Raw genomic sequence first — 15576 nt, 5'->3', positions numbered from 1 at the left:
CTTTATCACTGCCACTTTTAGTGAGTTTGGTACACATCCGGTGGATAGAGAGCTGTTTATTATGTTCAACATAGGAGGGCCAAGCACAGGAAGCAGCTCTTTCAGCAGTTTAGTAGGAATAGGATCCAGTATGCAGCTTGAAGGTTTAGAGGCCATGATCATTTTCATCATTGTGTCAAGAGATATAGTACTAAAACACTTAAGTGTCTCTACCGATCCCAGGCCCTGGCAGAGCTGTGCAGATCCAGGACAGCTAAACCCTGGAGGAATACGCAGATTCAAAGAGGAGTCCGTAATTTGCTTTCTAATGGTCATGATCTTTTCCTCAAAGAAGTTCATGAATTTATTACTGCTGAAGTGAAAGCCATCCTCTCTTGGGGAATGCTGCTTTTTAGTTAGCTTTGCAACAGTATCAAAAAGAAATTTTGGATTGTTCTTATTTTCCTCGATTAAGTTGGAAAAGTAGGATGATCGAGCAGCAGTGAGGGCTCTTCGGTACTGCACGGTACTGTCTTTCCAAGCTAGTCGGAAGACTTCCAGTTTGGTGTGGCGCCATTTCCGTTCCAATTTCCTGGAAGCTTGCTTCAAAGCTCGGGTATTTTCTGTATACCAGGGAGCTAGTTTCTTATGACAAATGTTTTTCGTTTTTAGGGGTGCAACTGCATCTAGGGTATTGCGCAAGGTTAAATTGAGTTCCTCAGTTAAGTGGGTAACTGATTTTTGTCCTCTGACGTCCTTGGGTAGGCAGAAGGAGTCTGGAAGGGCATCAAGGAATTTGTGTTGTCTGAGAATTTATAGCACGACTTTTGATGCTCCTTGGTTGGGGTCTGAGCAGATTATTTGTTGCGATTGCAAACGTAATAAAATGGTGGTCCGATAGTCCAGGATTATGTGGAAAAACATTAAGATCTACAACATTTATTCCATGGGACAAAACTAGGTCCAGAGTATGACTGTGGCAGTGAGTAGGTCCAGAGACATGTTGGACAAAACCCACTGAGTCGATGATGGCTCCGAAAGACTTTTGGAGTGGGTCTGTGGACTTCTCCATATGAATATTAAAATCACCAAAAATTAGAATATGATCTGCTATGACTACAAGGTCTGATAGGAATTCAGGGAACTCAGAGAGGAACGCTGTATATGGCCCAGGAGGCCTGTAAACAGTAGCTATAAAAAGTGATTTGAGTAGGCTGCATAGATTTCATGACTAGAAGCTCAAAAGACGAAAACGTCATTTTTTTTTTGTAAATTGAAATTTGCTATCGTAAATGTTAGCAACACCTCCGCCTTTGCGGGATGCACGGGGGATATGGTCACTAGTGTAACCAGGAGGTGAGGCCTCATTTAACACAGTAAATTCATCAGGCTTAAGCCATGTTTCAGTCAGGCCAATCACATCAAGATTGTGATCAGTGATTAGTTCATTGACTATGACTGCCTTGAGGGATCTAACATTAAGTAACCCTATTTTGAGATGTGAGGTATCATGATCTCTTTCAATAATGGCAGGAATGGAGGAGGTCTTTATCCTAATAAGATTGCTAAGGCGAACACCGCCATGTTTAGTTTTGCCCAACCTAGGTCGAGGCACAGACACAGTCTCAATGGGTATGGCTGAGCTGACTATACTGACTGTGCTATTGGCTAACTCCACTAAGCTGGCAGGTTGGCTAACAGCCTGCTGCCTGGCCTGCACCCTATTTCATTGTGGGGCTAGAGGAGTTAGAGCCCTATCTATGTTGGTAGATAAGATGAGAGCACCCCTCCAGCTAGGATGGAGTCCGTCACTCCTCAGCAGGTCAGGCTTGGTCCTGTTTGTGGGTGAGTCCCAGAAAGAGGGCCAATTATCTACAAATTCTATCTTTTGGGAGGGGCAGAAAACAGTTTTCAACCAGCGATTGAGTGCTGAGACTCTGCTGTAGAGCTCGTCACTCCCCCTAACTGGGAGGGGGCCAGAGACAATTACTCGATGCCGACACATCTTTCTAGCTGATTTACACGCTGAAGCTATGTTGCACTTGGTGACCTCTGACTGTTTCATCCTAACATCGTTGGTGCCGACGTGGATAACAATATCTCTATACTCTCTACACTCGCCAGATTTAGCTTTAGCCAGCACCATCTTTAGATTAGCCTTAACGTCGGTAGCCCTGCCCCCTGGTAAACAGTGTATGATCGCTGGGTGATTCGTTTTAAGTCTAATACTGCCTGCGGGTAATGGAGTCGCCAATGACTAGGGTTTTCAATTTGTCAGAGCTAATGGTTGGAGCCTTCGGCGTCTCAGACCCCGTAGCGGGAGGAGTAGAGACAAGAGAAGACTCAGCCTCAGACTCCGACTCGCTACTTAATGGGGAAAACCGGTTGAAAGTTTCTGTCGGCTGAATGAGCGACACCAGTTGAGCATTCCTACAGCATTTCCCTCCAGAAGCCATGAGAAAGTTGTCCGGCTGCGGGGACTGTGCGGGGGGGTTTATACTAACGTTACTATCTGTACTTACTGGTGGCACAGACGCTGTTTCTTCCTTTCCTACACTGAAATTACCCTTGCCTAACGATTGCGTCTGAAGCTGGGCTTGTCGTTCTCCTGTATATTATGAGTACAGCGACTGCAATTAGAAGACATCATGTTAATGTTACTACTTAGCTTCGGCTGTTGAAGGTGCTGACGAACCATGTCCAGATAAAGCGTCCGGAGTGAAAAAGTTGAATGAGGGGAAAAAAAAGTTGCGATGGAAAAACTAAAAATATAAACGGTAATTAAAAAGAAAAAAACAAAACGTAAAGTTGTCAGCTAGCAAAGTAAAGTTGGCAGCAAAACGCACAGCAACAAAACGCACAGCAACACGTCTGCAAATTCAACAAATTCAATTAACCGGTGTGCCTTAAGTTAGTTTGTGGAATGTCTTTCTTAATGCGTTTGAGCCGATCAGTTGTCTTGTGACAAGGTGAGGGTGGTATACAGAAGATAGCCCTATTTGGTAAAAGACCAAGTCCATATGGCAAGAACAGCTCAAAGAGCAAAGAGAAACGACAGTCCATTACTTTAAGACACGGAGGTCAGTCAGTCCGGTTTCTTTAAGTGAAGTCGCAAAATCATCAAGCGCTATGATGAAACTGGCTCTCATGAGGACCGCCACAGGAAAGGAAGACCCAGAGTTACCTCTGCTGCAGAGGATAAGTTCATTAGACTTACCAGCTTCAGAAATTGCATCCCAAATAAATGCTTCACGGAGTTCAAGACACATCTCAACATCAACTGTTCAGAGGAGACTGCATGAATCAGGCCTTCATGGTTGAATTGTTGCAATGGTCTGATGAGTCTAAATTTGAGATTTTTGGTTCCAACCGCTGTGTCTTTGTGAGACGCCAAGTAGGTGAAAGGATGATCTCTGCGTGTGTTCCCACCGTGAAGCACGGAGGAGGTGTGATGGTGTGGGGGTGCTTTGCTGGTGACACTGTCTGATTTATTTAGAATTCAAGGCACACTTAACCAGAATGGCTACCACAGCATTCTGCAGCAATACGCCATCCCATCTGGGTTTGCGCTTAGTTGGACTATCATTTGTTTTTCAACAGGACAATGACCCAACAGACCTCCAGGCTGTGTAAGGACTATTTGACCAGGAAGGAGAGTGATGGAGTGCTGCGTCAGATGACCTGGCCTCCACAATCACCTGACCTCAACCCAATTGAGATGGTTTGGGATGAATTGGACTGAAGAGTGAAATAAGGCTTTTCCAACAAGTGCTCAGCATATGTGGGAATTCCTTCAAGACTGTTGGAAAAGCATTCCAGGTGAAGCTGGTTGAGGGAATGCCAAGTGTGCAAAGCTGTCATCAAGGAAAAATGGCTACTTTGAAGTTCTAACTTTTTTTTGGTTACTACATGATTCCATATGTGTTATTTAATAGTTTTGGTGACTACACTATTATACTGCAATGTAGAAAATAGTACAAATATAGAAACCCTGGAATGAGTGTGTCCAAACTTTTGACTGGTACTGTACTTATTTTCTTTTGAGGGGTCAAAGTTCGTACCACTGTTCTTTGATTCAGATTGATGTCCATGCTATCAGACCTGTCAGTATCATCTAAAACATGCAGTCAGGCAGGCATAATGACTACTTCTGTCTTCTTTAGAATGTCTTTGTTTGCTCCCACACCCGTTTTATTCTCTCTCCTCTCTTTGTGTCCCAGATCTGTCCGTCTATCGCAACCACAAGTCACTCCTTTGTTCTTTCTCTAAAGAAATGTAACGGTGTGGGTGCGTTTTAGTCGTGGCAGTCAGCTGATCTTAGTTTCAGCTCTCATCACCTTTTAATGACCCTCACATGCACACGGTGCTGTTCCGTCCGCAGGTGGTACGTGAAGTAATGGGCTTAGAGAGAGGCCCACAAATCTGGGCTCCATCTGCTAACTTGTTACCCCCCCCTCAAACATGCTCGCTTGTGTACATTTTCTGTTGCCCTGCAGTATCCTGACCCGTCTCTCTCCCTGTAGAACCCCAGTGGTGTGTATACAGGGTTCATCAAGGTGCAGTTGGAGCTGAGGAGACCCATCACCGTACGAGGAGGTGGGGGAGGAGAGGAGGCCTTCTACCTCCCCCAGGGGGCGACTAACACTCTTCACATCAGCTCCAACAACACCATACGACAGGTGGGTCTCTCACACAGTTACGTTCAACCTGCTTGCAGTGATTTGTAGAAAATGGCTATAATTATATATGACCGCTGATGCTAGTCTTTATCGTGAATGTTGTTTTTATCAGGTGATCCAGGCCCTGTTGACCAAGTTCACCGTAGCTGACAACCCTGCTAAATATGCCCTGTACAAACGCTGCCGCAGGGAGGAGCAAGGTAAGTGTCTGTCTTTCTGGCTAGAGGAGAGACTAGCTGGTTTCTCATGCCATAGATGCCAGACTGTGTTAGCTGGCAGGATGGCATGCGTGCCAGAACTGGGCTGGTGTCTGAACATATTGTGTGTGGGGTGTATTCATGAGTGTGAGTGTGTCGGTATCTGTAGGGTCAGGATGTGTATTTCTAGACTCCTCGCCCTCATGTTGCTGAATGCCACAGGGCTGTCCCCACACACGGGGACAGGGCGGAACACACACACACACATCGTGTCCAGCAGCAGCTGCTCTCCAACCTGCCAGCCTGTGGAGAGAAGGCCCCAACAGGTTTCAGTATAGTTTATAGTAGCAGCCTGTGTCTTGGTCTTCTTCTCCCCCCCCCAAACTTCTGTTACTACAGTTCTTCCTGTGTTAGGGCTCTGCTAGATACGATTGATAGGGCAGATCACTGGTGGGGTTCAGCCTAGACCTTATCCCGGGTTCGAGACCCCCAGCAGACGAGCAAAGATGGATCAGTCTCTGCTCCCTATACCACAGAGAAGGAGATTAGCCCCTCTTACTGAAGACTGGGTGGGGGTCGGGAACAGGAGTGCAGGTAGATTATGGTTTTGATTGTGAATTGGTCAGACTTCCAGCCGAGTAGCAGTGCTGACTACAGTCTGTCACGGTCTGTTTAATCTCTTCTCACACTGTTGTGTAATCTGACGGCTCTTCATTATGTCAAGGGAAATGCACACACGCTATCCCCGACCTCTAGGACAGTGTGGCTCAGATGCTAGCTCTGACGTCGTGATGTTTTCCCCTCGGTAAATGAAGAGGGGAGGGCTGAGCCTGTTAATGAGATGGTCTGTCTAGACAGAGTCTATACTGTGGTCCAATTAAAAACAGTTTAGTTCCACTAGCTGATAAATACCCTCAGACAGATACACAGCAGGACCCCCTGGGTGGAGTAGGCCTAGGACGGTGGGGGGGGCATGGACTCCGTTTGTAATGGTTACGATTTGTGCTGTCAAAACTGACACTAGATCTGTTACTGTGATGTATGAGGAAGGGTAAATGTTTGCATGTCTATGTAACTTATGACCCATTCTGATGGTGGTGGGAACTTAAAGCCCCTGCCTGCATCAAGAAATACCATGGTGATGTCAGAATCCGGTGTGGCATGGAATGCGGTTCTCTCCCAGTCCTGCTGAGATGGACGGTTAAAGTACTGTACCACCACGGCACCATCTGGTACATAGCTGGACTCTTTCACCAATTGGGTTTTAATAGGTTAGGTATAGGCTGGCTAGGCCTAGCAGACAGGCAGGTTACCTCCACTGTAGAGGGACAGGCTGGGAACATGTGGTGGTGTGTGCTTGTGTCTCTGGATAAGGAGCATGCGGGAGGGTTTAGGGCTGCCTGGTGACTGACTCGCATGAAAGACTTCTGTCTCTGATCTGACAGGGCTGCTGTGGTTATTTACCCGTATGTGTATGTGCGTTTTTGTGTGCGCTTACCCCATCGGCATGGAGCCAAGACTTTTATCCAGGGTTGTTTTCCATGCACACACACCACTTTGGCCTATCCCCCGTTTCCCAAGCTCTCATTAGTTAGTGTTTTACAGCACGTCTTCCCCCTGACTCAACACTGAACCCTTTTGTAGAATGCCCAATGATCATGCATTATAACCACAGCATATTATGGTACTAATGTTCTAGCCTGTGTGTTTTTTCCTCCTGCAGTGTACATGTGTAAGCTGTCGGAGGGAGAGCATCCGTTGTTCCTGCGTCTGCTAGCAGGTCCCAACACCGACACACTAGGCTTCGTCCTGAGAGAACAGCAGACTGGCGAGGTCATGGTAAGACTCACACGGAACTCCCACACACACTAAACACACACACTCACACTCTCTGTATTAACCATACCCCTCTCTCTTCCAGTGGGAAGCGTTCTCCAGCCCAGAGTTGAGTAACATCCTGAGGATGCTGGAGAAGGAGGAGACTGAGCGGGTGTGTTCCGTGACGCGTCGCTACGACAACTACAGACTCAAACTGCAGGAGGCCATGAGCGCAGCAGGGGGGCCGGGGTAACTACTGCCCCTGGAGGAGAGGAGGAGAGAGGGCTGGGAACCAAAAGCCAGTCTGAGGGACACTGAGGGGGAAACTGGTCTAACCTGATTCAGAAACTGGAGAGAGACAGAGAGCTGGAATTAACTCCAGATTGTACCAGTGTACCCTGTGTGCAATACACTGGATGGACAATAGAGGGCAGCAGTGGTTCCACTGCAGTCAGCCTGGACTTCATTCAGGAGCACTCAAGAGACTAGCTCCATGTCTTTACTGAGTAGGCCTACACCCTGTGTGCCATGTTCACTCTTCTGTTCACTCTTCTCATCCTTCTGGTTAGTGCATTCTCTCTAGTTAGTTGTATTTTTATTCTTTTAGAATGACCTTTTTGAACATGAATGATTCACACCAAAATAATTGATTCAATTTATTTGTACTTTTTATTTAATTGGAGGATGCGTTGGTTTGTACATATTGTAGTTTTAATTTATGTGGATGACGCTTTGTTCTTTTTCTTTGCTGACATGGTTTTGTGTTCTATGAAGGCGTGGCAGCAATCCAACCCCTATAGGGTCCTAGTGTGCTCACTGATTTCTCTCACAGGGGTTAATGCACAGAAAACACATTGGCAACAAAGGCTAGACTGGTTTATCATAGAAGTGACTCTGTATTAAAGGTAACTGAGATGGACAAGATGAGTGATTGTATTTAAACCGAAGGTTCTGATGGTCTTGAAAGGAGAAGCATATTTGGTGTAGAGTCAGTCACAAGCTGTTTAGGGTTTAGAGGTCAGAATGGGAGTGTTACAGCTTGTGACCAGACTGACAGTTAGTGGAGTTTGAGCTGACTGCTCACCTCTGACATCTGGACATGCCGTGAGAACGGAAAGATTTTAGGAAGTTGACTAATGGTTTTAGAGGAAGTAGAAAAGAAACTTAGAAAGCTGTGTAAGAAAAAACATGAGAAATGAAATGGATGTGACAAACGAGGATTTTTGGCGTTCCGTGTTAAGAGATTGTCGATGCCGAGAAAGTTCAGGGCCTAGTTTAAACCACCTCTGTTGGAGCCAGTGCCAGGCCTGTGGCCACAGATAACATGGTTAGGAATAGCAGCAAAGGACAATGGCTATATTGCTTTAAATCAGCCTTCTGTTGCACCAGCGTGTGAACTCTGAACCCTGAAGCAAAGCTGCATGTGTCATGCTCTCTGCATGGGACATCCGGAAATGAATGTGCTAACAGACCAAAGAGACTAGTCCGTTATCGTGGAGGTGAAGTCACATGACCATGTGTTCATCTGTCTCCTTGACTAGGAGAGAGAGGCTAGAACTTGTTGCTCTGAGAAGTTCTTTGCATTTTGCCTCCCTCTCCGTCTCTCTACCAGGGTTGTATTCATCTTCTGGTAGTTATAGGGGGGGTCATTTGAACCGAGACTGTCCATCTATTGCAAAGTACATAATTTCAATGGACAGAGCAACAAGTGAGCGCATTTTGGGCCATCAACCATCAGCACCGTATCAAAACACACTGACCAAATGCAAGAATATATGTTGAATTGGCATGTTTTAAAAGCCTTGTTGTTTATCTGCCAGTACTATATGACGTTTTTCTGATGGTACTGCGTTAGTTGCCATGTTTATCTCTATAGAAAGAGTAGTGGTGTGGTTATATAGCCCCACCTTATGGATAAATGCTGTAACTGTCCTCTCGGTCTTCACCTGCGTCAAACTGTTTATCTAAAGCCTGTTGGTGATATGATGTGCTGTTGCTTTCTGTTTTCCTGTTCTATAACTGAAGATATTCTAAAATGTTTAGATTTATTTTAGGTTTTGCCTGGTGCAAGCTCTTAGAGGCCTCGTAAAAATGAAGGGAAAATGTTATGGCTAGAGTTTATAAAGGGTTACACACCCAGAACTTAATTTGTTTAATCACTGTGTTAATGAAATTAGATATGGTAAAATAATCTTTATTTTAGATCCTAAAGCCATTCTTTTTTTTGTAAGCCCTGCTAAATGGTGTTGCAAAGCACAGTGTTACATTGCTGTGTTAGCTAGTTAGAGGTCTGCACATCTCAGCATCAGGGCTTTGAACCAGACCAGTTCATATCTATCTACAGCGCTCCTATCGGACCAGTTTACTGTCTACTGAAGCTTCTGGGCACTTTACCTTTGAATTCAGGGATTTTTCTTTTCTCCATTTACCAGATGCTGATCTTCCACTATAATTCTAGACAATGTTTCATAATTAGGCCTTTCTTATTGAAATACGAGTGGCTTTTATGAAAGATGTTAGGTGCTTCTAAAACTTGATATTTATACAAGCTCCTGTATGATTTGTTAGACTGTGAAATTTGGTTTATCTTCAATTGTATCATGTTATGGGCAGTGCTGTCTGGTTGGCTTTTAAGTCTGTTGTAGGAATATGACTGCTAAGGTAACCCATATAAATATACTATAATGCATGCATGATCTACTCTAATGCATATAGGTCTACTATGTGGCTTTCAAGGAACCATAGGCCAGTACTGTTGAACTTGGAAATGTATGAACAATTTATATAGATATACATAAACTAGATGGATGCATAACTGTATTTGCCAAAGATCGCCCCCCTGTGTCTTCAGCTATGCTCTTGTAATGTTCTATGCTGCAGTGCTATATGCAGAGACTGTAAGATCTATACATGGAATGATTCTGCTGACAGTGTTAGTGATGGTTCAGTACCAGGATGTGGATGAACACAGCAGCTGTGGGCACAGCTTGGAGGAGATGGGATGGAACTGACATGTTATAATGAAAGACTTTGCTATATTCTATTTATATTATTGATGATGCAGGTTTATTTTTGTAGGTAACTGTTTATTTTTGGATTGTTACCAAATGTGGCCTTTTTCTTCTGTAAAGGATTGAATTCATCTATTAAAGTTTGAATTGTACAAAAAAAATAGTATTTGTGAATCCACTGATCTGGCCACTGAATGAAACATGCAGAACTATAATGACGAGACCTGACTGCACTCCTATAGGCAGCTCCTAAAGGGGCAAGCAGCAGTTGCTACATAAGATGAAGTATTTGTCCACGATCCAGTACACGTAGCCGTACCAGGGGTAGCTCATTCAGGTGTTGCAGTAGGAAAAGGGCTGTGCAGCATAGCAGGAGCATCTGCAGCAATAGGTCGACAAGACAGCGGTCGCCCAGGTGTATCATCTGCTCATAGATCTCGGGTTTATACACCGGCATGTCTTTGCCTGTGTACCCGGGATCTCAATCTTCAGAGGGTCTGTGGCGTGACCTTCTTCCTGTGGACTTCGGAGGCTGTGCCAGTGTCAAGCGGGCTCTTCATCATCCCGCAGATCTCTGCAGTCAGGTCCTTGGTGTAGGTGGCTGTGACCTCAGAGCTCAAAACTTACAGGTCCTGCTCTCCTTCCTCTGAGACCGAATAGCATCTCGTTTATGTTATGGGGAGGGCTCTCTAGGGGCTGGGCAGGGGCCGGCCAGACCACCTCCTCAATTGTATACATTTAATCACTTTCAAATTCATTAACACAATGGGCCTCAGGATCTCGTCAAGGTATCTGTGCATTCAAATGACCATTGATGAAATGCAATTGTGTTCATTGTCTGTAGCTTATGCCTGGCCATACCATAACCCCACCGCAACCACGGGGCACTCTGTTCACAGCTTTGACATTAGCAAGCTGCTCGCCCACACGACGCCATACAGGTGGTCTGCGGTTGTGAGACTGGACGTCCTGCCAAATTCTCTAAAACGATGTTGGATGTGGCTTATGATAGAGAATTGAACATTCAATTTTCTGGCAACAGCTCTGGGGGACATTTCTGCAGTCAGCATGCCAATTGTCCGCTCCCTCAACTTGATACATCTGTGTGTAACAAAACTACACTTTTTAGTGGCCTTTTATGGTTCCCAGCACAAGGTGCACCTGTGTAATGATCATGCTGTTTAATCAGCTTCTTGATATGCCACACCTGTCAGATGGATGGATTGTCTTGGCAAAAGAGAAATGTTCACTAACAGGAATGCAAAAAAATTGTGCACAACATTTTAGACAAGCTTTTAGTGCATATGGAACATTTCTGGGATCTTTTATTTCAGCTCATTAAACATGGGACCAACACTTTAGATGTCGAATTTGTGTTGAGTGTGTGTATATACCATAATAAATGACATTTAGCAGACAATTTTATCCATAGTGAATTACAGTCATGTGTGCATAACATGTTTAAGTATGGTGGTCCTGGGAATTGAACCCACTATCCTGGCGTAGCAAGTGCCATGCATTACCAACTGAGCTACGGAGGATCTTCATGAAGTCCTTAATCAGGGCAGAAGCCTTATCTTACATGAAAATAAAATATTTTCATGTAGTAACCAAAAAATTGTTCAACAAATCAAAATAGATTTTAGATTTTAGAATCTCCAAATAGCCACCCTTCTTCAAAATAGCCACCCTTCAAAATAGCCTTTGCACACTCTTGGCATTCCCTCAACCAGCTTCACCTGGAATGCTTTTCCAACAGTCTTGGAAGGAGTTCCCACATATGCTGAGCACTTGTTGGCTGCTTTTCCTTCACTCTGCGGTCCAACTCATCCCAAACCATCTCAGTTTGGTTGAAGTCGGATGATTGTGGAGGCCAGGTCATCTGATGTAGCACTCTATCACTCTCCTTCTTGGTCAAATAGCCCTTACACAGCCTAGTGGTGTGTTGGGTCATTGTCCTGATGAAAAACAAATAATAGTTCCACTAAGCGCAAACCAGATGGGATGGCGTATTGCTGCAGAATGCTGTGGTAGCCATGCTGGTTAAGTGTGCCTTGATTTCTAAATAAATCACAGACAGTATCACCAGCAAAGCACCCCCACACCATCACACCAACTCCTCCATGCTTCACGTGGGAACCACATGTGAGGCTCATTCGTTCACCTACTCTGTCTCAAAGACACGGCATTTGGAACCAAAAATGTCAAATTTGGACTCATCAGACAAAAGGACAGATTTCCACCGGTCTAATGTTCATTGCTCGTGTTTCTTGGCCCAAGCAAGTCTCTTCTTGTTATTGGTGTCCTTTAGTAGTGGTTTCTATGCAGCAATTTGACCATGAATGCCGGATTCACACAGTCTCCTCTGAACAGTTGATGGTGAGATGTGTCTGTTACATGAACTCTGTGAAGCATTTATTTGGGCTGCAATTGCTGAGGCTGAACTTATCGTCTGCAGCAGAGGTAACTCTGGGTCTTCCTTTCCTGTGGAAGTCCTCATGAGAACCAGTTTCATCATAGCGCTTGATGGTTCTTGCGACTGCACTTGAAGAAACTTGAATTGTCTGACCTTCATGTCTTAAAGTAATAATGAACTGTCGTTTCTCTTTGCTTATTTGAGCTGTCCTTGCCATAATATGGACTTGGTCTTTTACTAAGTAGGGCTATCTTCGATATACCACCCCTACCTTGTCACAACACAACTGTTAGGCTCAAACACAACTGTTAGGCTCAAACACCCTCTTCAAAGGGGGGGGACACTCTTGACCCAAACTGCTACAGACCTATATCTATCCTACCCTGCCTTTCTAAGGTCTTTGAAAGCCAAGTCAACAAACAGATTACCGACCATTTCGAATCCCACCATACCTTCTCCGCTATGCAATCTGGTTTCAGAGCTGGTCATGGGTGCACCTCAGCCACGCTCAAGGTCCTAAACGATATCTTAACCGCCATCGATAAGAAACAATACTGTGCAGCTGTATTCATTGACCTGGCCAAGGCTTTCGACTCTGTCAATCACCACATCCTCATCGGCAGACTCGACAGCCTTGGTTTCTCAAATGATTGCCTTGCCTGGTTCACCAACTACTTCTCTGATAGAGTTCAGTGTGTCAAATCGGAGGGTCTGTTGTCCGGGGTTAAATTCTTGGGGGTGCCACAGGGTTCGACTCTCTCTCTGTATACATCAATGATGTCGCTCTTGCTGCTGGTGAGTCTCTGATCCACCTCTACGCAGACGACACCATTCTGTATACTTCTGGCCCTTCTTTGGACACTGTGTTAACAACCCTCCAGGCGAGCTTCAATGCCATACAACTCTCCTTCCATGGCCTCCAATTGCTCTTAAATACAAGTAAAACTAAATGTATGCTCTTCAACCGATCGCTGCCTGCACCTGCCCGCCTGTCCAACATCACTACTCTGGACGGCTCTGACTTAGAATATGTGGACAACTACAAATACCTAGGTGTCTGGTTAGACTGTAAACTCTCCTTCCAGACTCACATCAAACATCTCCAATCCAAAGTTAAATCTAGAATTGGCTTCCTATTCCGCAACAAAACATCCTTCACTCATGCTGCCAAACATACCCTTGTAAAACTGACCATCCTACCAATCCTCGACTTCGGTAATGTCATTTACAAAATAGCCTCCAATACCCTACTCAATAAATTGGATGCAGTCTATCACAGTGCCATCCGTTTTGTCACCAAAGCCCCATATACTACCCACCACTGCGACCTGTACGCTCTCGTTGGCTGGCCCTCGCTTCATACTCGTCGCCAAACCCACTGGCTCCAGGTCATCTACAAGACACTGCTAGGTAAAGTCCCCCCTTATCTCAGCTCGCTGGTGACCATAGCAGCACCCACCTGTAGCACGCGCTCCAGCAGGTATATCTCTCTGGTCACCCCCAAAACCAATTCTTCCTTTGGCTGCCTCTCCTTCCAGTTCTCTGCTGCCAATGACTGGAACGAACTACAAAAAGCTCTGAAACTGGAAACACTTATCTCCCTCACTAGCTTTAAGCACCAGCTGTCAGAGCAGCTCACAGATTACTGCACCTGTACATAGCCCATCTATAATTTAGCCCAAACAACTACCTCTTTCCCTACTGTATTTATTTATTTATTTATTTATTTTGCTCCTTTGCACCCTATTATTTCTATCTCTACTTTGCACATTCTTCCACTGCAAATCTACCATTCCAGTGTTTTACTTGCTATATTGTATTTACTTCGCCACCATGGCCTTTTTTTTTTACCTTCACCTCCCTTATCTCACCTCACTTGCTCACATTGTATATAGACTTATTTTTCTACTGTATTATTGACTGTATGTCTGTTTTACTCCATGTGTAACTCTGTGTTGTTGTATGTGTCGAACTGCTTTGCTTTATCTTGGCCAGGTCGCAATTGTAAATGAGAACTTGTTCTCAACTTGCCTACCTGGTTAAATAAAGGTAAAATTTAAAAAAATTAAAAAAACACATTAAGAAGGAAAGAAATTCCACAAATGAACATTTAACAAGGCACACCTGTTAATTGAAATGCATTGCAGATGACTACCTCATGAAGCTGGTTGAGAGAATGCCAACAGTGTGCAAAGCTGTCATCAAGGCAAAGGGTGGCTACTTTGAAGAATCTCAAATATAAAATATATTTTGATTTGTTTAACACTTTTTTGGTTACTACATGATTCCTTATGTGTTATTTTATAGTTTTGTTGCCTTTATTTGTCTACAATGTAGAAAATAGTAAACAAATAAAGAACTCTTGAATGAGTAGGTGTGTCAACTTTTGAGTGGTACTGTATATGTTAAATGTTGGCTACAGGAGCATTAGATAATTAGCTATGAATGTATTTTTTGGGGGGGCACCTTTGAGCACCTGCCCCTCCAAAGGTCTGTCCATGGCCCTGCTCATATGGTTCTACAGTTATTGTATCTGAATATAAAGCTGGAATTCTGACCAACAGGGTTGCTCTCTATATCGCCAGTCTGGTGGACTTTGGAGAAAAGGTTCCTCTCATCCAAACTGATAATCACTGTGTATCAGGGAATGTGAAAAATATCAAATAGCCCTCTTTTTCTCGCAAACTGCACAACAGATCTCACATGGAATGAAGGCCACCTTATTCACAAAGCCTTTATCTACTCTTTATGCAAAAACAATATGAGCGAAGGAAACTAACTAAGGATTCTGATGATAAGAAAACTTAGGGCAGGTCAACGGACATTTCCTCTCAGACCAATTTACAGCCAATGACCTTTTAAATGTTCAAATCCATTCAACCTCAGTAAGATCAACCTTATCCAAATAGTGAGCACATAACAATATCATATACTTTACATCTTTTGTAAATATATTTTTTATTTAACCGTTATTTATCGAGGCAAGTCAGTTAAGAACAAATTCTTATTTACAATGACGGCCTACTAAAAGGCCTCCTGCAGGGACGGGGGCTGGGATTAAAAGTAAAAAAATATATAAAATATAAATATAGAACAAAGCACACATCACGACGTGAGACAACACAACATAAAGAGAGACATAAGACAACAGCATGGTAGCAACACAACATAACAACAACATGGTAGCAGCACAAAACATGGTACAAACATTATTGGGCACAGACAACAGCACAAAGGGCAAGAAGGTAGAACATCTGATTATCTGACTAAGATTGCTGCATTTTTTGTTGATGTGATAAAATTAGGCGAGAGAGAGAGAGAGAGAGAGAGAGAGAGAGAGAGAGAGAGAGAGAGAGAGAGAGAGAGAGAGAGAGAGAGAGAGAGAGAGAGAGAGAGAGAGAGAGAGAGAGAGAGAGAGAGAGAGAGAGAGAGAGAGAGAGAGAGAGAGAGAGAGAGAGAGAGAGAGAGAGAGAGAG

General features: G+C 44.2%; 1 protein-coding gene across 1 annotated transcript in view; it reads left to right on the top strand.

Moving 5' to 3' along the window:
* LOC120031930 (ras association domain-containing protein 3-like) overlaps positions 1 to 9839 on the top strand; it is a 38981-nt gene extending 29142 nt beyond the window's left edge. The window contains exons 3-6 of the mRNA XM_038977788.1: positions 4503 to 4658; positions 4771 to 4858; positions 6579 to 6694; positions 6777 to 9839. Of these exons, the coding sequence (XP_038833716.1) occupies positions 4503 to 4658; positions 4771 to 4858; positions 6579 to 6694; positions 6777 to 6926 (510 nt within the window). The 3' untranslated portion in view covers positions 6927 to 9839. The remainder of the gene's footprint in view (positions 1 to 4502; positions 4659 to 4770; positions 4859 to 6578; positions 6695 to 6776) is intronic.
* The last annotated feature ends 5737 nt before the right edge of the window (positions 9840 to 15576 follow it).

Source organism: Salvelinus namaycush, chromosome 38 (genome assembly GCF_016432855.1).
Source record: "Salvelinus namaycush isolate Seneca chromosome 38, SaNama_1.0, whole genome shotgun sequence".
NCBI lineage: Eukaryota > Metazoa > Chordata > Actinopteri > Salmoniformes > Salmonidae > Salvelinus > Salvelinus namaycush.
The sequence above is the reverse complement of the archived record's forward strand: the minus strand, read 5'-3'. Positions and strand labels throughout refer to the sequence as shown.